This window comes from Arvicanthis niloticus, chromosome 21, assembly GCF_011762505.2.
Source record: "Arvicanthis niloticus isolate mArvNil1 chromosome 21, mArvNil1.pat.X, whole genome shotgun sequence".
NCBI lineage: Eukaryota > Metazoa > Chordata > Mammalia > Rodentia > Muridae > Arvicanthis > Arvicanthis niloticus.
Window position 1 is genome coordinate 38,775,693 of NC_047678.1, and position 21,373 is coordinate 38,797,065.

Consider the following 21,373-nt stretch of genomic DNA (forward strand, 5'->3'; position numbering starts at 1 on the left):
TGCCTTCAGAGGTCAGAACAAGCATTGGATCCTTTGAAACTGGAGTTACAACTGGTTGTGAGCCACCATGTGGGTGCTCGGGACCAAATTCTGGGCCCTCTGGAAGAGCATCCAGTGAGTCCCCTTTCCTGCTGAGCCAGCTCGACAGCTCCTCATTTTATAGAAGTGTAGCACCTAAAAACAATCTTTAATATTAAAGGTCCTTCGGCGTTGAAGAATTTCTTTCTTATGATGAAGAAAAAGCCAGTTTAGAAGACTTTGGTTATTTTGTTTGCTTGTTTTGCTGTTTGGTGTTCCTAAGTTATAAAGATGACCCTTTAAAAATCAATGACAAAAATAGTCTTCCTTTCCTCCTTTGAAAATAATTTAGGAGTCACTCTAGTGTAGATGATTTTTAAAAATAAAATAAAAGGATTTAGAGGTTCCTTTGTTTGTCAAGGCTAACATTAGCCTTTCCTGGACTAAAGGACAGAGTCCAGTGGCAGATGCAGGACTTGAGAGGTGGGGGAGGGTCTGGTCTGAGACAGAAGGCTGAGCCAAACAAGAGGATTAGATAGCAACTCAGCGGGTGTGGTAGAGTTGCATGGGTCAAAAAGATATTTTAAAAAGACTGTTTTCTAAAATTTATTTTTGTATGTATGAGCATTTTGCCTGCATGTACATATGTGCACTATACAGTACCTTCAGAGGCCAGAAGAGGGGCATGGAACCCTGGAACTGGAGTTTTTAACCAGCTGTGAGCCACCATGTGAATGCTGGGAATCAAACCTCTGCCAGAGCAGCAAGGGTTCCTAACCACGGAGCCATCTCTCCAGTTCTAAGACATTTTTAGTAAGACTATTTGGAGTGAAATACTGTATTAGTTACCTATTCTCACTGCTCTGACAGAAGCAGGTTAAAGAGGAAAGAGTTTCTTTTGGCTCACAGTTTAGGGACATGGTCCATCGTGATTGTCCGCTGAAGCAACTGGTCCGAAGCATCCACAGGAAGACCAGAGAGAGACAAATACACTGCTCAGCCCACTTTCTCCTTTTTATTTAATCTAGGAGCCTAGCCCACAGGATTCCCACCCACATTCATGGTGGGTTTCCCTCCTCTATTAAATCGACCTAAGAATGGCCTTGCAGACACAGCCAGAGGCATGCCTCCTACAAGATTCTAAGTCCCATCATGCTAGCAATCAAAGACTGTGCACTATACTTTCAGCCGTTCCCTTTTCCCAAAGACAGTCTAGAGTTTAGCAATTCTACGCTCTACTGTGGAATATTCTGACTCTATTTCCTTTTGCAGATCCTGCAAAAGTTCTGAAAGTTCCCAATTCTGCTCCTATTCTGAGGTCAAGATAGGAAAGGGACACTGTTTCCCCTGCTCAGCTCCATGTTGGCAAAAGAAAAGAATTAAAATCGCATTATATACAAAAACACACAATAAACACACAAAATAGAAATTATTATTTTTTTGTTTTGTTTTGTTTTTCGAGACAGGGTTTCTCAGTATAGCCTTGGCTGTCCTGGAACTCACACTGTAGACCAGGCTGGCCTCAAACTCAGAAATCCTCCTGCCTCTGCCTCCCAAGTGCTGGGATAAAAGGCGTGTGCCACCACTGCCCGGCTCAAAATAGAAATTATAATGCTTTAGTTGCCTTGTCTAATTAAACCATTCAAGGTTAACCTGCTTAGCACTAATACTACATAACTGTGTATTATGTAACTAGTACTACATAACTAGTACTAATAGTACATAACAACTGTGTATTACATAACTAGAACTACATAACTAGTACTAATAGTACATAACAACTGTGTATTACATAACTAGAACTACATAACTAGTACTAATAGTACATAACAACTGTGTATTACATAACTAGAACTACATAACTAGTACTAATAGTACATAACAACTGTGTATTACATAACTAGAACTACATAACTAGTACTAATAGTACATAACAACTGTGTATTACATAACTAGAACTACATAACTAGTACTAATAGTACATAACAACTGTGTATTACATAACTAGAACTACATAACTAGTACTAACAGTACATAACTGTGATTTTTTTTTCTCTAAGCATTTATGGACGCACACATACTTATTATTTATTCAAAAATTAATTCAAGGGGTAAAAATAATTTTTCTACTTTCTTCTTCAATGTGTTAAAATAAATTTTGGAGGAGGTAATGCATGCTTAACGTGTAAATTAAAATATATGAGAGACACAAAAGTAATTACCACTACTGACCCTTCCAGATGTCCAGTCTCTCTGCTGGGGCCAAACACTGTTTTCTTATTTATCTTTCCAGATATATTCTGTAATATGTATGTTAAGCCATATAAAATTAACATTTCAGGTAAAAATCAAATTCTCTGAGGCTCATGTATTTGTGTATATAAATATATACATGCATGTATTTGTGTATTTAAATAATGGTTTCATTATATATCAGTATACACATATGTGTGTGTGTGTGTGTGTATGTTCGTGTATACTGGCATTACTAAGTAGTAAACCTTGGGCCTTATGAATGTTAAACAAGTGTTCTACCACTGAGCTATAGCCCCATCTCATTTAAAATATTTTTATTTGGAGTCAGGGTTTTTCTAGCTTGCTCAAGCTGACCTTGAATCATAATCCTTCTGCATCAGTTACCTAAGTATCTGGGGTTACAGATACTTATGCCACCAGACCTTGCTTCTAGTCCATTAATACTACTTTAAATTTTTCTGTAGTACTGGAGCTTGAACCCAGGGCCCAGAGTACTCTCCCAGCCTTCTAATACCTTAATAATTTCATTTTTAGGAGTAGGGAATGAATTTTCTACAACAACTTATAATCATAATAATCCCTTTAATCTCCGAGAAACTTTGTGATGGTCATTTTTTTAGAGTTAAAAAAAAAAAATAAAAAAAAGGTTAGGTAAACTAGTGAGCACCTCGAGTCCCAGTGACTCTGGAGGCTGAGCTCAGGCTTTTGAAACCCAGCTGGGTGTCTTAGTTAGGGTTTTACTGCTGTGAACAGACACCATGACCAAGGCAACTCTTTATTTTTAAAGGTCTGTTTGTTTATTATATGTAAGTACACCGTAGCTGTCTTCAGACACCCCATAAGAGGGCATCAGATTTTATTACCCGTGATTATGAACCACCATGTGGTTGCTGGGATTTGAACTCCTGACCTCCAGAAGAGCAGTCAGTGCTCTTAACTATTGAGTCATCTCACCAGCCCCCAACTTAACTCTTATAAGGACAACATCTAATTGGGGCTGTCTTACATTGCTCAGAAGTTCAGTTCAGTATCATCAATTACCTCACTGGATATTTTTGCTAGTGTATTTCTGTTTGCTTGTTGTTGCTCTTGTTGTCGTTTTATTTTTTTTTTAGACACAGTTTTTAGACACTGTCTTAGCTCTGGCTGTCCTAAAATTCACTCTGTAGACTAGGCTGGCCTCAAACTTAAGAGATCCAAGTGCTTCTGCCTCCTTAGTGCTGGGATTATAGTTGTGCACTACCACCTGGTTAAGACTTTAAGCTCTCATAACCTTTCTTGTAAGCAAGTCTGTGGAGGCATTGTTTAGCTTAATGATTGATAGTGTGAGGGTCCAGCCTAATGTGGGCGGTTCCAGCCCAGGCAGAATATCCTAGGAACAAGAGAGTAAGCAGCATTCTTCCTTGGCCTCTGCTTCAGTTCTTGCCTCCAGGTTCCTGCCTTGAATTCTTCATGCAAACTAAGACAAGGTAGTATATATGCCCAGAGACAGGACAGGACTTCTTCATTTAGATTTTTGGCTATGACTCTACTAAAGGCGGATATTTCTGACTAGGTAGAAAATTGTGCACCTCAGCTATTCTGGCGGCAGGAAAATCACTATAGCTCACAAATTCAAGGTCAGCCTGCATAACATACCCAGATTGTTTATTTATGTTTGAGACAGGATCTCACTGTAGCTCAGACTGGCCTTTACCTTTATGTAGGCAAGAATGACCTTGAACTTCTGGTTCTACTGCTTCTACCTCTGGATGCTGGGATTACAGGTATACAGAGCCACACCCAGTTTACGCAGTGCTGCGGCCAGATCCAAGCCTTCCTGTGTATTCTAGGCAAGCATTCTACATCCTCAGCCCCAGATTTTCTCTTTAAACTAACCAACCAACCAACCAACCAACCAACTAACCAACCAACCAGTCAACCAATGAACCAACCAGCAGTCATCCATCCACCCATCTACCCATCCACCCGCCCGCCCATCCATCCATCCATCCATCCATCCATCCATCCATCCATCCATCCATCCATCCATCCATCCATCCAATCAACCAACCAACCAACCCACTATCGAAAAACTCTTAGAGAGAATTCTAAATTATTGTGCCTCACGACACTGAATACACTCCTGCATTCCTAGCTCTATCCTCTCTATCCTCTCTCACCCCAGCCTTCTTTACTGTGGTGCTCAGTGGTGGGATGCTCCCTACTTGACTACAACAGTGCCAAGACCCCCAGCTAGCCTCCGCGCAGGAGCCACTGTGCACGCGCGTTCACCCACACCGCGTCCATATTGTCCACCGCGGCGTTCCGTAGCGAGCCCTTGGCAAGCTCCACGTCGGCCGCGCAGGCGCCCGGGGCACGTTCACCTGCTGCCGTAGTCGCCGCCGCCGCCGCCGCCGCTGACGGGGCTGGATGGGGGGCCGAGGCCAGCCAGGGGCACCCAGAAAGAAGAGACGCGGCGGCGGCGACGCCGACACCCGCACGACGAACGCCCCGAGGTGCCCGCGAGCTCCACAGGAAGGCGGCGAGGCCCGGGCCCGGCCGCCCCGCGGGTAGAGACGCCGCCAGCCCCTCGTCGCGCCATGTTCAAGAAACTGAAGCAGAAGATCAGCGAGGAGCAGCAGCAGCTGCAGCAGGCATTAGCCCCTGCTCAGGTACGCCGTCCCCCCGCGCCGAGACCCTGGGGGCGGGCTAAAGTTCTTCCGTGACCTTTGACCTCCGCCCCAGGACTCTCCCCCCGCCCCCAACCCCCAAAACCGTAGCCCAGGAAGGTTTTGGACCGTCCAGTTTGTGTAGGAACCCTGGCCTGGGTTCTCCCAAACTTCGTCCCTGTGCAGGGTGACGGGACCCGTCGTGACATTTGACCTCGGAGTTCTCCCCCTAAGGACCGACCCGGTCTGACAGATGGGTGCAGTGGGTTCGGGTCCCGCACAGGGAGCTTCTCTCGCCCTTGAAAGACCCTGACTCTGGAGTGGTGACGGGGGCGGGGCAATCCAGGTCCTTCGTGATAGGTGACCTCTGACCTCTGCCCCATATACGACCAATGTCCTCTGTGTTCACTGGACATGGCACCTGGAATGGCCAGGTCCCTGTAAGTCTCCTGCTTCCAAACCCTGATCGAGGCAGAGAGTCGAGCCTTCCCGGGCCAGGCTGCTCGCAGGAGCCGAGGGCGGCGGTCCAGCGACCAAGCCTGTCACGGGTTAGTCACTTCGAATAACTTGGGTGATGGCGGACAGGGCGCAGGGGCAAACGCTGAACGGGACGGGCACGGAGCCTGTCAGCAGCCGAGCTCTCGCTTCTTTTTAAGGGAGTATGGTTCCAGGTTGGGAAAAGAGGGCGTGTTTGTGTTAGAAACAGACTAACCCTCCCCAGCACTTGGGGTTTCAGCACTGAAGATGTGTTTCTAGAAACATATTCCAAGGAGATTTAGGATGTAAAAAGATTTAGTTACATTATTTCCTTTTTCATTCTCTCTCTCCCTCTCTCTCTCTCTCTCTCTCTCTCTCTCTCTCTCTCTCTCTCTGTGTGTGTGTGTATGTGTGTGTGTATGTGTGTGTATGCTTGTGTGCGAGTGACAGCCAGAGGACAACCATGGTCTCATTCCTCAAGCGTTATCCTTTTTACGATTTAAAAAAAGATTTCTGGATTTCTTTATGAGTGTGAGTGTCTTGTCTGTGTGTATGTCTGTATACTGTGTGCATGCTTACTGTCCACAGAGGCCAGAAGACGGTGTTGGATCCCAGGGAACTCGAGTAATGCATGGTTGTGAGCCAGTATGTGGGTACTGGGAACTGAACCTTGGTTGGTCCTCTGCAAGAGCAACGAGTGCGAGTGCGCTTAACCTCCGAGCCATCTCTCCAGCACACCCCCTGGCCTGGGACTCAGCAAATAGGCTGGGCTCTCTAGTCAGCAAGCCCGGGGAATCTACCTGTCTCTGCCTCCTGAGCACTGGCTTACAAGAGTGTGCCACCACACCTGCCTTTTTAACCTGTGTTCTGAGATGGAACTCAGGCAAGCCCCTTACCATCTGAGCTGGCTTGCTAGCCCGGGTGCTGTTTTAATGTTAACACTCTGGGGCTGGGAAAGAATTGGCTAAATACATTCTTACCAGGCAGCTGATAATTAGGTAGCCTTAGAAATAAACAGCACTGACTTGGGTCTCTGCTCCGCATTTTATTTAGTAGTTAATATAGATTACTTAACCCTCATAGACCTATGAGCTTATTCTTCCTCCTATAGGTGAAGATGTGATGAGACCCAAAGATAACGTAATTGCTACATAGTATCAGAGCTGCAGACAAGTACTGTTTACATGTAATGATAGATGTTACAAGAGACAAATTCAATGCAGCATATGAATTGTGACTCAGTTTTTGCCACAAAAAGAAATGTGTTTTTGTAAGTGGCATGATGGCTCACACCTGTAATCTCAGCATTTGGGAATTATGGAGGATTTCATATTCAAATCTAGCCTGGGCAACACATGAAGTCCATGTTCCCCAAAATCAAGCCAGTAGCACAAACTTTGCAATGTGTGTTGTGTAGTGAAAATACAAGTTTAAAAGGATGTGCTGTAATATATTGATAGGATTGCTAAGATATTTAGTATACCTTTTCATATTTAATGTTGAGCTTTTCTCTAAGAATGAACTGAAGTTCTTGAGTACCAAAGGAATCTTAGTAATAACAAACGAACACTTGTTGCAAGTTAAGCTGTGAGAGCTCCCGGAGCCTGTAGCTTCATGCTGCTAGAGAAGCAAGCATCCGGACCAGACACAGTCCTGTATGTAAGACTTAAGATAACCTTTTTGAAGTAATTAATTAATTACATTTTTAGTTTTTAGACAGCATTTCTCCTTGTAGCCCTGGTCTGGGACTCACTCTATAAACCAAGCTCTGGCCTCAATCTCAGAGACCCACCTGCCTCTGCCACTTGAGTGCTGGGATTAAACACCTGTACCATATCCCCCTCCCCCCCCCCCCCAAGGATTTAATGAGACGTGAAAGACATTTTTTTGCTCACTCTTAAGTTTACTCTTGCCCACCCCTGCTCTAAGCAGCTAATCAGCACTCCAGCCTCTGCTTACTTTTGTTTACTTTTTGTAATGTTTCTCATTGTAGACTGTGGATCTTCTCCCTGCTTTTTAAACTAACTACTGTGAGCTTTGAAATAACACACATAAACTTTTGTGTGAATTAAAGGTAGTAGTTACCTGAGGGGTTCTTTAGTACATTTTAGTATAATAACCTGAATTTGGGCATCCAGTTTGTTTGGTTCTCTAGAAGCTGTTGTGTGTATGCTTTCTGGTTCTTAGCTTGCTTTCCATAAGAAACATTGTCTTGATATCTTTGTTTCCAGTGAATTCCTGTCAGATGCTGGTAGTTTTGGGTAAACCTTTCAAATCTTTCATATAGTAGCAATAGTAAGTATAGAGCCAGTCAGCCTCCCTGTCTACCTACCTACCTGCCTGCCTGCCTGCCTCCCTCCCTCCCTCCCTCCCTCCCTTCCTCCCTTCCTTCCTTCCTTCCTAGGCTTCAAAATAATTTAACATGATAGCCTTCTAATTCCTAGTAATTTCTGTTAGTTGATGCTAAGGTTGTTTGAATCCTTTCTTTGTGGCCACCATTATTTTAAGTAACTATTTGCTCATCAGATTTGATTATTTGTATGAGTGTTATAAGTGTGAATTAAAGTTAAAATATTTCAAGTCAAGTTTTGATTAACTTATTTTTTAAGCAACAGATGTGTTTCGGAATTTTTTTGTAACTCTGTAGGATTAACTTACTAAAAAGAACATCTTAAAACAGATTGGTAGTGGTATGTATTATACTGCCTGCCTCATGACAAGGCCCCGTGTTCAATCCCCAGCACTGTAAACAAACACACACTTCCCCAGACAACAAAACAAGCATTTGCCAAGTATATTTGAATTGATCTATTTCTAGCACTGTATTCATGTGATAAATTTTGGAGTGTGTGTGTGTGTGTGTGTGTGTGTGTGTGTGTTACATAAGTGAAAACAGTTTTTGGTATGTTTGTTCTCATACTAATTATTACTATAATTACTTAACTATTATGAAAATGAAGATATGAAAGGAGAACTGTTTTGAGTCTACTAACATGAAATACACTAGAGTAGCCAGATTGTTCAGGCTAGAGCACAGACCTGTTCTTCTGACATTACTGTTCAATGGTTTGCTGCACTGCAGTGGGAAAATGAAAACTCTGGAAATGTGAATGTCTCATAGCATGTGAATGTCTGAGTGTGTGAATATGTGAATGTGTGAGTGAGTGTGCTTCTTTCCTGTGCTTCATGGCACTGTACACTTACACATGTTCAGAATGGTAAGTCATACAGTATGCATGCCTTACCACAATTAAAACGTTGAAAAACCAACATAAAAGCCCTGTTTGAAGCATTCAGAATTGTTTATATTTTTTTAAGTAGGGCTCTGAAATAATAGTTAATGTAGTAGAAATTTTAAAAACAGACCATAAAGCCTCAGCAAGATGTCTCACAGATGGCAGAGGAGTCCCATCCTGAAGAGATATAATTTTATTACAAATTTGAGTTTACAAAGAACTTCTGTCTTAAATTATCTTAAATTCCCAAAAAGAGCACAGAGATGGGAAGAATCTGAGTTTATCCTGATTGTTTATAATCTATGTTCCTACCAACAAGAATTCAGTGCTTACTGATAATGCTTTATATAGGAATACATTGTTATATTTTTAATAAAAATAATCTTTGTTCATGTGATTAAAAAAAAAAAAAGAATTCTCCATGCAGCTGTCAGCAGAGGGGGTGGGGGCAGACAATTTCATATTCCACCTCACTAGCCTGAGAAGTGCCCAGTGGGTCTCAACCTTTCTAATGCTGCAACCCTTTAATATAGTTCCTTATTTTGTGGTGACCTGCAACTGTAACATTTTTGTTGCTACTTCATAATTCTAATTGTGCTATTGTTGGGAATCATAATATAAATACATATTTACATTATGTTTTCTGATGGTCTTAGGTGACTTCCGTGAAAGGGTTATTTGTACTCCAAAGAGGTTGAGACCCAGAAGTTGAAAACCACCTCCTTAGACTTAGGGACCTTGAGTCAGACCAAACCAGGATTTGTGGATTTGACACTTGGAAAGACTCTCAGGAGTCTCTAGTTAGGAACTGAGTTGTAGATTTTATTAATGATATTATGACCCATGTTTAAGTCCTGGGATTAAGACAAAGAAACTGCCTGAAGAAAGAGCTGCAGGAGTAAGATGTACTCATGTGGGGATGTGGGAGAATGGCCACTCTGCACGGGAGCTGTGGGTACTATTGATGTACTCATGTGGGGATGTGGGAGCATGGGCCACTCTGCACAGGAGCTGTGGGTACTATTGATGTACTCATGTGGGGATGTGGGAGCATGGGCCACTCTGCACAGGAGCTGTGGGTACTATTTTGGTGGCTCTTAGGTTACATCTGAAAAGATTGCTGAGAACCTGTTATTTTTCTCTCTTGTTTTGATAAGTGAGCTAATGAGGTGGCTCTGGAGATGCCATGGATGGACTTCTAATCTGATAGATGGAGGCAGGAGCCACAGGAGATTTCAGTGTGTGTCCCTCCCTGTAAGTGGGTTTCTGGGGCAGAGCTCCCCCAACCCCTTTTTAGGTGTTAAGACCCCCACCCCAGAACTAGCCCTGGGGACACACACCTAGAATCTTGAACATGGGAGGCTGAGGCAGGAGGATCAAGAGTTTGAGGTCAGTCTGGGTTACATAGGGAGTGACCCTGACTCAGAAAAGAAAAAAAAGAAAATTAACCATGTAGACATTTTGATTTACTACATTTTTCTGGGTCTTTCATTCTAATCATCTTGTTCTTTCTTTCTTTCTTTCTTTCTTTCTTTCTTCTTTCTTTCTTTCTTTCTTTCTTTTTTTTAGAAGTCTCATTTTTGGCGGTTCATTTCTGTTAATGAATTCCTGGAGCTTGATTTCCTTAGCTGACTGATACCTGTTAGTCCTGTGTAGAGAGCTAGAATCTGTGTTTCTGTTTAGGGACGGGGACTAGTTCATCTATATTTCCTCACTGACAGCCAGAACAGACGCTCTTGGAAAGATGACAATACAATTTAAGTGTCTTCTAGATATTCTAATTGTGTGTGTCACAGACCATCAAATCCAGGACCTTGGTGTGCTAGATACTGTGTGTACTCTACTACTCCCTTGAGATAAAAAGGAAACTGAATGGTTATGATACTTATCTTGGAATCTGAACTGGTGTGTGCTAGCACAGAGATTGTCATGGGGAAACTGGGCCACACTGTTTTCCTTTGTCAGTAGCTCTAACTAGGGATGCTCTAGAGGGTGGCTCATTATACTGTATCTCAGGAGGTGTGCTTGCACTGGGACTGCTGACCTGAGACACCTATTTGTTGTGGAAATCCTGAATCTCCTGAAGGAGTGAGGCACAACAATCTTCCATTGTAGTACTCTAGACCCTCCACCTCCAGACTTATCCTCCAAGAGTGAGCAGAAGCATCCACGCACATCATTCAGGCCTTTGGCCTTATCTACATACTTTGTCCTATCTTACTTTGTTAGAGTTACCCTGTCTGAAGCCTCATTGATGTGCCACTGGCAGTGTAGAGAGAGACAGGAGAGCTAAGGGCTTGTGAGTAGCTCATCCTGTTTCTGAGCTTGCCTCTTTATTTTACAGCTGGCACATACCCTTTGCTTTAAGACCTGAGGCTTTCTAAGATTCTGTGATGAACATTGCTTTTTTTTCATGGCAGCATTACCTTGTGTGGATCCTGGGGTTGCAGTACCTCAGCTGTGCTGAGGCTTGGTACCTCTTCTTGTTCATCTCCAGTCTTCTGAAAATTGCTTGAGACTTACTCTCTGAGGAGGATGCCATATGTAGCTCATATGCCATATTTAATTGGAAGTTGCCTTAAGTTATTTTTGGATGACTGAATTTTGCATATTAGAGGACCATTTTTAGGAGGTAAAGTATTTATACCATAAGAGTGATGATTCATTTCTGGAACAACCATGGTAGATTGCAAAATGACAAAGATGCTCCATTAAGGGCATGCTGAAAAGCTCCCACTAGTGACTGAAATGTAGATGGTGTGAGAAAACTAAGCCCATGGTAGGTAACCCTTCCTTAACTGGAATGCCAAGTTGATTTGCAGTGATTGGAGCAGTGCTGTAATGAGGAAATGTCCAGTGGCCTGTCCCCTGCCTAGGTGTGTGTGTGTGTGTGTGTGAGGAGTTACTGAGCATGTGTGCTGTATGCTGGTGCAAGCCTAAAGCCACACCCTTTTCTTACAGTGCATCTGCTCCAGCAGAACTTGAGAGGCAGGAGCTAAGTCAAAAGGTTGGTGAGCATCCTGCTAGTGAGTCCATAGCTGCTATAAATGCTCATGGGAAAACATTGAAAACCCCTCACTTTGAGGTTTCTCATACTTGTCTACAGCTCCAATAAGAGCAGCCTAATGAAGTGTTTATAAAAAGATAAAGAGAGTATGTTCCTTGGGTGTGTGGAGAGGTATGGGGAAGGGGATGTCTCAGCGGGCCCATGTAGAGGCATCTCTTCCCGTGAGGGACCAGTCACACACTGGTATAGTATAGAATAGAGTTTATTGAGGGCATGGGGAGGGAAGCCAGGAGGGTAGTAGAGGCAGAGAGAGAGAGAGAGAGAGAGAGAGAGAGAGAGAGAGAGAGAGAGAGAGAGAGAAAGAAAGAGAAAGAAAGTAAGTAGAGAAGCAGAGGAGTAGAGAAGTAGATAGATGCCGGCCATGACCACGTGGAGAGAGAGGAAGGGGGCGGGGAAGGGACAGAGAGGCAAGAGAGTAAGAGGGTAAGAGTAAGAGATTAAGAGATTAAGAGATTAAGAGATTAAGAGAGTGAGGAGGGGGCAAGCAGCCCCTTTTATAGTGGACCTGGCCTACCTGGCGGTTGCCAGGTAATTGTGAGGAGGAGCATACCTGGCTGTTGCCAGGTAACTGTGGAGGTGGAGTTTAGACAGAATACTAACAGGGGCTCCTAGTGGCAGGCTGTAATAGATGAGAGAACTTCTTGGAGTAACTAGCTGACCAAAAAAATACTGTGAATGTTGCTTCCTTTTCTCTTAGAAAGCTGGGGTTAGTTGATTTCAGAAAGTTACTAATTCACAATAATTAAACTTCACTGACACCTAAAGAGATCTGAAAGTGCAGAATTGTACCTGTTTTTCTAACAATTTGTTCTTCAGTGTTTGTGAACCATCCAGGTAATGCAGCCTCTAGTACAGTAAATTTAAATACAGCATATCCTACTAATATGAATATTCAAATTTTGTGGGTTTGCTATCTTTAAATCATGTTGTTCAACCTGGGATTAATGCTTTTAATTCCTGTTTTTTCTAAACCATAGTTAAAAATATGAAATACATTGAAATATGTAGATTTGAGAGTTGGTTGCCAGATAGAGGAGCTTTGCAGTTACAGAGAGAGCATGGCACAGTGAAAATACTCCAAGTGGCTGGTGAATTGTACCTGGAAGTCTCCTCTTGTGTTCAGTGAGAATACAGGTTTGAAGACAGAGATCATTAGAGGATGGTCTCCAGGACCCACTCCTCAGTGAACAGCTATTGGCAGCTGATAGCTCTGGGGGTGGGGTGGGGAGGGGGATCCATGGGAATTCTTCCTCACAGGTTGGTGAAGGTCTTATGGTACGCTTCTCATGCTGCACTGGATGCCTCACATCTGTACACAGATGGGCAGCACTGGTTGAGTTCAGAGGGGGTATGGGGGAGGGGGAAATGAATGGTGATATGATCATGTTTCATTGTATGTGTTTATGAGTCAAGAATAAAAAAGAAAAGAAAAAGGAACTATATCTCATGATATAAAGTTTACATGCTGTGGAGACTGTATATGTAGCTCAACAGTAGGGTGATGGGTAGATGTTAAACACCTGGGTTTGAGGACTAGCCTCTATGCCCTGCACTAATTAAAACAAAAGTTGGTAAACGCTTTTGTTTTAGGGGTGTCTCTATGAATTGGGTAGAAGTATGGTGACATCATTATTACTATTTTTACTGTGAGTCCCAGAGAAATTCGAGAGCTAGTCATCTAAAGTGAAGTGGTAAGGTAGACAGGGAGTTAGAAGGTCTATGTGTTAACCTAGTTCTTGAAGTGTCTAACCTGGGCAAGCCAGGTAAACATTCTGAGCATCTAATCTTATCAGGAAATCAGGTATGATATTGTGTGCTCTTTGTACTTTTCAAATTGGTTGTGAAGACCAAAAGTGAGAAACTACAAGAAGCATTGGTAGTTGTCAACAATGTTTTACTTGACAAGGCTTACAAGGTGCTGCACTGGGTGCTACATTTGCCTTGCGTGGCCGAGATGGGTGCTTCTAGTATTATGATGGTGCTCACAAGGTGCTTACGTGCCTGTGGGGAAGTATTTATGAGGAGGCTTAGAGCAACACCTGAGGAGCCTCTGATGGGCAATGAAAAGCAAAGGACAGGGACAGTCACTCACAGCTTAGCATTCTGAAGGCTCCTGCTCGCTTTCACAAGCTTCAGTGCTTCTTAGCCTAGTGACTGAAGGGTTCTGTTGGTCAGAACCTGGTCTCTGCTAGAAAGCTGTCAAAGTGTTGCCCAGGTTGTTTTCTTTCCTTCATGCCCATGTGGTTATGGTAGGTAGGGCTTAGTCATTGGTTATGGTAGGTAGGGTTCAGTCAGTGGTTATGGTAGGTAGGATTCAGTCAGTGCTTGGAGGTCTTGCTCTCTCTGTGGCCATTGCAGAGTGGCTTTCAGCTCCTGGAGACTGCCAGCAGTTCTTGCTGTGTGTTCCTGTAGGATTTTGTTTTTATTCAGTGTAGCAAGAACACAGGTCTCTAGCCTCAGTCTCTGTCCTGTAGACCAGGATTTGAAGGGCTTATGTAAACAGTTAAACTTACCTGGGTAATTTTTTATGTTTTTAAATTTAGAGTAAACACATTTTCAGCAAAAACCATGCTTTCAGAACCCCATTTTCCATCTATGGTAATACAGTTGTGAGAGTGATATGTTATTACAGGGCAAGGGCCATGTGGGACCCAGCCCACTAGACTGGTTTTTCTTATATGAAGTTGAGGCCTATGGTCAGCTAATGCTAAGCTGGCAGGGGGTGAGACACGAATTCGAGCCTGGACAGCAGCACTCATTTTCTTAGGAAATAGCTCACATCCCCCAACCTCATGGAATCCAGGGCTTTGCCCATGTTAGGCAAGTGCTCTATCACTGAACTGTGTCTCCAGCCCTTTAAATCCATGTGTCTCTAAGTGAGAGAGCCCATTAAAAATCCAGGCCCCCAGAGACCACTGCTTCTCTTGTGACTCTCTTGTAGCTTCAGAGAGTGATCAGTGATTAGGCTGAATATTGCCAGATGCTGTATTTTTCTGGCCACAGGGTGTTTTAGTACTCATTCTTCATCTGTGTATACCTTTAACAATTTAAATCACTTTGTTTTATGTTTATCCACAGTTGATAAAGCCTTCTGATTAGACTCATAGGAGGCCGAGATGTAAGGCCCATTTTAAAATTCACATTGAGTTATACTTTCCAGTGAGTAAAGGTCTCTCTCTTGGCATCTGGTCCTTTCTTGGCATTTGGGTGTTTGAGAGCTGAATTAATAACCTAAAGATTTCTTAAACATTATAGAATCACAGCAGGGAATTGGTTGGTCAAGAGGCATTTCCTCTACTCAGTAGTAGTTTCTAATTGCCTTTCTAACGGTTTATCACCTCAGTCTAGCAAGGAACTCTTCCCTTCCTAGTGGGAGCCTCTGTAGCATCCCAGCCTTTGCAGCCAGCTTGGTTTGAAAATTGGCCTCAGGTATTAGAGAGTTACAGATGCACACTGTGATACCCCACAAACCTCAGGCCTCCATGCTTGTAAAGCAGGCACCTTGCCCAGCTTTTTAGTTTCCCTCAACGTGGATGAAGGCTGTCTGTGGAGTAAACAGGGTTGAGTGGCCACCTTTTTCTAAACACACAGACTTCGTTATGTGTATTCTCGATGTTTAAGCCATTGATAAAGATTTATGTCACATCCATCTATTTACCTGTTTAAAAACTTTATGTCCTGGTTTATGATGTCTTGTCTTGAATGGTAGAGGATGTCTTATCCCTTAAGGTCACTTGCACACAGCTGATTTTAGTGGATCGTATGCTGATTTTCAGGTCACTGTTAGAAGGGACATGTATTAGAATTCAGTTTAAGCAAGAGGAAGAGGAATTTATTATAAAACTTGGTACCTGACAGTTTCTCCAGGGCTCTGTAGCCTGGACCAATTGCTACATCCTGGACTCTTAATAAAAATGTTGCAAATGCTCACACCTGGCACCAGCATGGCACCTCCCACTGCACTGCACTCCCTTGGCTGTTTCCAGGTCTGTCCCTATGCTTACTAAAGGGTGACCTTAAACTTTACATGTCTATTTTCTTACTTGTGACTCAGCCTCACGTGGGTGTGACTGATAGATCTCAAGTTCCCTGTTGCAGATAAAGGCAGGACTGAGCTAGTAAGTTCCGGGGCTTTATGAGAGCTGTTTATTGAAGAAAATTATTAAGCATGGGTATGTAGATGTCCTTTTTGTCATTTAAATTCACCCTCAGTTCTGCTTTCGACATAAACATTACTCCTGCTCAGAGATGAACATTCCTGTCTTTTCCAGACTGGATGGCCAACTGTGTCCACAGTGTTCACTCAGCGTGTGCCCTGATGTGAGGTGTAGCTTACCTGTTTGTTATTCTCTGTGTGTGTAGTCTCATTTGTATGCGTATGTACTGTGCTCATGACCTACCTCAGCTCCACCCTGACTGTAACAGTGTGTTCACACATGGAGTTCCATTTGTCCACTTGTTTGCTCATGTGGATGACAGGGACTTATTTAAATGTTTTTTCTCTGTAAAGCTATGTGGATGTGAAGGTACGAGGAAGCAAGCAGACAGTGAGTGAGGTCAGAGCCATTTGTTACAAGTACAAAGGGTCTTGATGCTTTGGTTTCATACTTTCAGGACTGCTTTTAGCTCACAGTAGCGTAAACTTCAGACATCAGGTTTAGTATTTGTGTCTTTGTCTATGTTGATAATTCTGGTAACCAGGCTGTTAGCATCTCAGTAACCAGCTGTGCTGTGTAAGTAGATTCAGAGAAAGGCTTCTGACTAGAGAGGTGAGCCCTGCTATTTAACTGTAAATTTCATAGTATCGAATGTTTCAAGGACTTTAAAGTTGAAATTGATAACCTTCTTCTTGTTAGTGAACTTACATTTTTGAATCATTTTGCTTTATAGAAAAGTGGCAAAGATAGTAGAGTTTTCATATTCTCTTCCCTGGGCTTCAGTTCCTCCAATACTGTATCATCCTAAATATAGCCACACCCTTATCTTATGTTCTGCTAAAACATTCTGCTAAATTGATGGTTGGATCAAAGACCTACTGACTAGTAGCTAAGTCTTGTAGTTGATTCTGTTGTAGTTATTCTTCCCTGTTTTTTTAAATCCATCCCTTTCCTTTTTTGAGTTCCTGGGCATGGAATGAGAAAAGAATGGCTCAGGGTGTGGCGTACTGGTGGTCATTGCTGTCTTCTAATTTGTACAATCATTTTTAAATGTAGGCTTCCTCCAGCTCTTCAACACCAACAAGGACTAGAAGCAGGACATCTTCATTTACAGACCAGCTTGATGACGTGACACCCAACAGAGAGGTTAGTGCAGTGCTCTGATGTTCTCTCAGGGAGCAGCTGATCTGTGTGCTGGTCTTGGTGATATCCAAGGAAACAGTGTTGATGAGTCACTTACTTAATTTCTGTTTATTAATAATTCAACTGGCTCTTTCTTTCTTTCTTCTTTCTTTCTTTCTCTCTCTCTTTCTTTCTCTAAACACAAATAGCAGTTAGCTCTTGTAAACTTTTTCTTGGAGAAAATTAAAGAGGATAGGTATGTTTATTTAATATTTGGAGCTATCAGAATAATTCAGTAATGTTTTGTTCAACATAGCATCTTATGGGGAAAGGCCCTGTATTTTTAATTTGGTGGTTAGAAACTAAAAAGTAGCAATAAATTATAAATAACAACTGTCATAGAAAGTTCATCTTTTTTTGTATCTTTTTTTCCTGTGATGTATAATATAAACATAGGAGGTGTGAAGGGGACTGAGGAGATCACTCAGTCCAGAGCATCTGCTGCTTTTGCACAGGACCTTAGTATTTGTGTCTCTGTGTAGGCTTAGTTTTTTCAAAACCTACTTTAATTTAGGATTCTTAAACTCTTCAACCTCCTTTCTAGTCCACTGACTAGAAGTAGAGGAGAAAGAAGGTTTATAGGAAAAGGTAGTGTGAACCTGTTTAGAAATACTTCGTTGTGGCAATTCCACTCTTTGTTATCAGGATACCAGCAGTCCAGATTCATAGCAAGCACCAAACACGGATCAGTAGCGGCAGCTCTGCTTGATCCAACAGAAATTGCAAGGCTCTGCCAAATCTGCACGAGTCAGTGGAAGTGGCCAGAATCAGCCGGAATACCACGAGAAGTTCTTTAGCATGTTTCTCTCTACAAAGTGAAGACAGCAAAGAAGCAAAGCAGCGGCAATTCAAGAGCATCCTCTCTCTGTTTGCAGGGTTCTGTTTATATTCTTTCTAAACATCATGGGCCCTCTCAAGTGTCTGTTTTCGGCAAAATATCACATGTCCTTTCACAAGAAACCATCCAGACAAACATCATGTGTCATGACTGAGTTTTAGAAACCAAAAATTTCTACTTCAGTTTGGTTCCAAGCACCCACATGGGGACACACACTGTCATTACTCCAGCTTCAGGGGTTCTGACTCTCTAGCAGGGACTGCCATGGACCTGCTGTCTGTAGTCGCAGGTGCTCTTAACCACTTTCTTTTCTAACAGTTACTTTATTTTACATTTATGGTTTATATCTTTGTGCCACATGTGTGCCTGGTACCCATGGAAGCCAAAAGAAGGTATCAGTCTCCTGGAACTGGGGGTAAAGATGATTGTGAGCCCACCACGGAAGTGCCAGGAATTGAACTTGGGTCCTCTAGAAGAGCTCTTAGCCTCTGAGCCATTTCTCTTTATCCCCTCTTCCCCAGCTCCTGACCCTAAAATACTTAGTTATTTTTAGTGTCTGCTTGTATGTGCGTCAGTGCATCATGTGTGGAAATTGTAGTTTGCTTATCTATTGAGGTAGTTGTCTCTGTGAGCAGCTTTCTCTTGAGGGCTCAGTGCCCAGAAGCTCTTTGAATGGAGCGAAGAATGTGTTGTTATAGCAACAAATTGGAAGCAAAACATGTGGAAATAGAAAATCAACTAAAGACTCCTACTATACCATTTGAGCCCAGGATTTCTGAGACCCCACCTCAAAAACAAACAAACCAAAACAAATAAATTTAAGCAGTTTTTCTCCAAGAACAGGAAAGGCAAGTATGTGCTATTTCTTTGTGGCTTTCTAGTAGTGGGTACTGGGCAGAACACATAACAAAGGTGTAACCTAACGGGGGCGTAAAATCATGTCCTCTGTAGAGGACTTACATATAGAAAATTAAAATTGCAAGGATTCCAATAAAAAAAACCGATTAGAATCAATAAGTGAGTTTAGCAGGTAAATGTAGGTAAGAGGTTAATTTACATTACATTTCCTTGTAATAGTAATTTTAAGATGCCCCAGTGAATTTGCACACAGAGAAAGGCATTTGACAAACTCTGACTCTGGTTTGTGAGAGACATAGAGTAGGAGAGGAAGGAAACTTGCTCACATGGTGACGGGGTTCAGCTGCCCACAGCTAGCTTCCAGAATGGAAAAGACCTAACATTAAAAACGTTTATGTGCATTAAAAACAGCATGCATGTGGAAGTCAGAGGACAGCTTGGAATCTAGTTCTGTCTTCCACATTGTAAGTCCAAGGGTTGAGCTTGGGTCTTTGTCTGCTGAGCTATTTTGCTCCGCAAAGCTAAACCAGCCGAGTGGCAGTCATCTGTAGTAGCACACAGTTCTTCTGTGCGTACTGAGGAGGAGCACGGTTTTACCTGTCAGCCTGTAGACTGTGACACTTGTAATTAATTTTTGATGTGGCAGTTAAGTTTCTTTGCTTCCTGCAGGCCTCCCCTCTGACTGCGACAGCATTTCTTGTGTGTGGCTGGACTTGCTGTGGAAGCGTCTCCTGTGGTCCTAGGGGATGCCCAGCAGCAGCTGGCCCTTTGCTCTTTCCTTAGATTTTGTTATCAGGATGCACTGACTTCATAGAACAGATTAGTACTCTCTTTTTGTATTTTTTTGTAAACATTTGAGAAGAGTTTGATCTAGTCTGGGGCTGTTATAACTCCCAATATTTTTTAATGCATGGAAGTGTTTTGATTATTAATTTAATCTATAGCCTTATTCAGATTTATTCAGGTTTTTCTTTCTTCCTGTCAATTTTGAAAAGGTGTTTGCATTTAATCTAAATTATCTTATGTTAGCAGTAAGTGTTCTCACTGTCTTGTTTTCTCTTCTACCTCAGCTAAGGAATTGTTTCTTTTGAAAAATGACCTCTCGGTTCCGCCTTCTGGTTTGGTGATGAGCGTTTTCAGAATAGGGGTAGCAAGTAATGCTGGAAGTCTTGTGTGCTCAGGTCTCAGGTACCTCGAGTAAACCCTCTTGCAGTCCATATTGGATCATTTTCTTCCATCTTTTTATAACTTGGTGTTTCTGTTGGGGTTAGGGAAAATCACATGAATTTGCTTTTGTTTGTAAAGATTGTGTGTGAAGTGGAGCTGGCCATGAAGACAGGAGAGCCTCAGCTGGGATCTTGGATGTGAGCAACATGACTCATTCAGTCTACGCACGTCAGTCTCTCCTGCAGTTGAACCCTTGCTCCGGCACATGTGCTCCGAGAAGGAACACACGCCTTTAGTTGACCCTTCAGACGTCGGTGTCTAAGTTAGGTGTGAGAGGGGTCACCAACTTCTGAGGCCCTGAACTCCCTAGCATGGCTCCCCAACTATTCTGCGTGAGAGATGACAGTCAGATTTGTGAATAAAAATGAAAACATGGAAAAAGACTATGAATAAAAAGAAATTTAAAAGTTTCCTGGAATCAGCGATGGTTTTTCAGGGAATTTCAGAGATGCCTTTGGCAAAGCTGTCGGCTGTAGAAGCAGTTAGTCATATTGCCTGCTGTGCAGAGCCTTCGCCTGGACAACTTGTCCCATCATGCTTTCTTACATGCCAGAGACACAGACATAGAAATGATGACTTTTCTCTGTTGTCATCGAGGGGTGTATCTGGGTTCACCGACATGGTAAACACCTGTAGACCAGGAAGGGTTGAAATCCTCTCTGGGAGGCAGCTCTTTACAACCGCAGCTCTGTAGGAATGGAAACCCGCTCAGTGCAGTTCTGTCAGCTCCCCAGGGAGTCTCTGCTGCTACCCAGCTGCCTGGGAGCTAGGCGAGATGTTTCCTGAAGTCTCCCGATGGCTGACTGAGAGACTGAAGGTGAAAATGTTCTGTGTTGGTAAGTTAGAGTGTGTGCAGTGAGCAGCAGCTGCAGCTGAGGTGGTTCTCCTAGCTGCAGTAGTTAGCTGCTGCTTATTCTGTCCAGGGCTTGTGGCCTGTCATGGGAAGCTTCTGTCCTTGGGGAGGCTCATGATGAAGGACTAAGTCACACCTCCATTGGGCTTAGTGGCTGAGCTTGCAATGACTCTTGCCATGGAATCTGACCTAAGCTGGAGCCTTGGTACTCAGATTAACTGGATGAGAGGGGAGGTCACAGAAGGAATGACAAAGATAATTTTCTCAAAATGAGCCTGTAAAGGAGTGCTTCTCAGCCTTCTAATGCTTCTTCCAATGGTGTTAGGCCACCCTTGCAAAAGGGTCTGTCAACATCCCAAAGAGGTTGTAACCCACAGGTTGAGAACTACCTCTGTTAAGAAAATTCTAAACACTAAGAAGTTAGCCAACAAATTAGACACTAAGGTATGAGTTTATTTTAGATGAACTTAAAACAGCAGAGTAGTCTAGAATGTTAGAATGAGACAAGCAAAGAAATCATTTTCTTTGCTTAATATTAACAGAATATTATGAG

At 42.8% G+C, this 21,373-nt stretch overlaps 1 protein-coding gene across 14 annotated transcripts in view; it reads left to right on the forward strand.

Moving 5' to 3' along the window:
* Positions 1-4,573: 4,573 nt before the first annotated feature.
* Positions 4,574-21,373, forward strand: part of Golga4 (golgin A4) — an 83,255-nt gene continuing 66,455 nt past the window's right edge. For 9 of the 14 annotated variants that reach the window (XM_034484479.2, XM_034484480.2, XM_034484483.2 and 6 more), the window contains exons 1-2: positions 4,624-4,928; positions 16,919-17,008. In XM_034484479.2, the coding sequence (XP_034340370.1) occupies positions 4,857-4,928; positions 16,919-17,008 (162 nt within the window). In that variant the 5' untranslated portion in view covers positions 4,624-4,856. Of the gene's footprint in view, positions 4,929-16,918; positions 17,009-21,373 lie in introns of all 14 variants that reach the window. The other 5 variants (XM_034484482.2, XM_076917887.1, XM_034484486.2 and 2 more) reach the window with 3 other exon arrangements.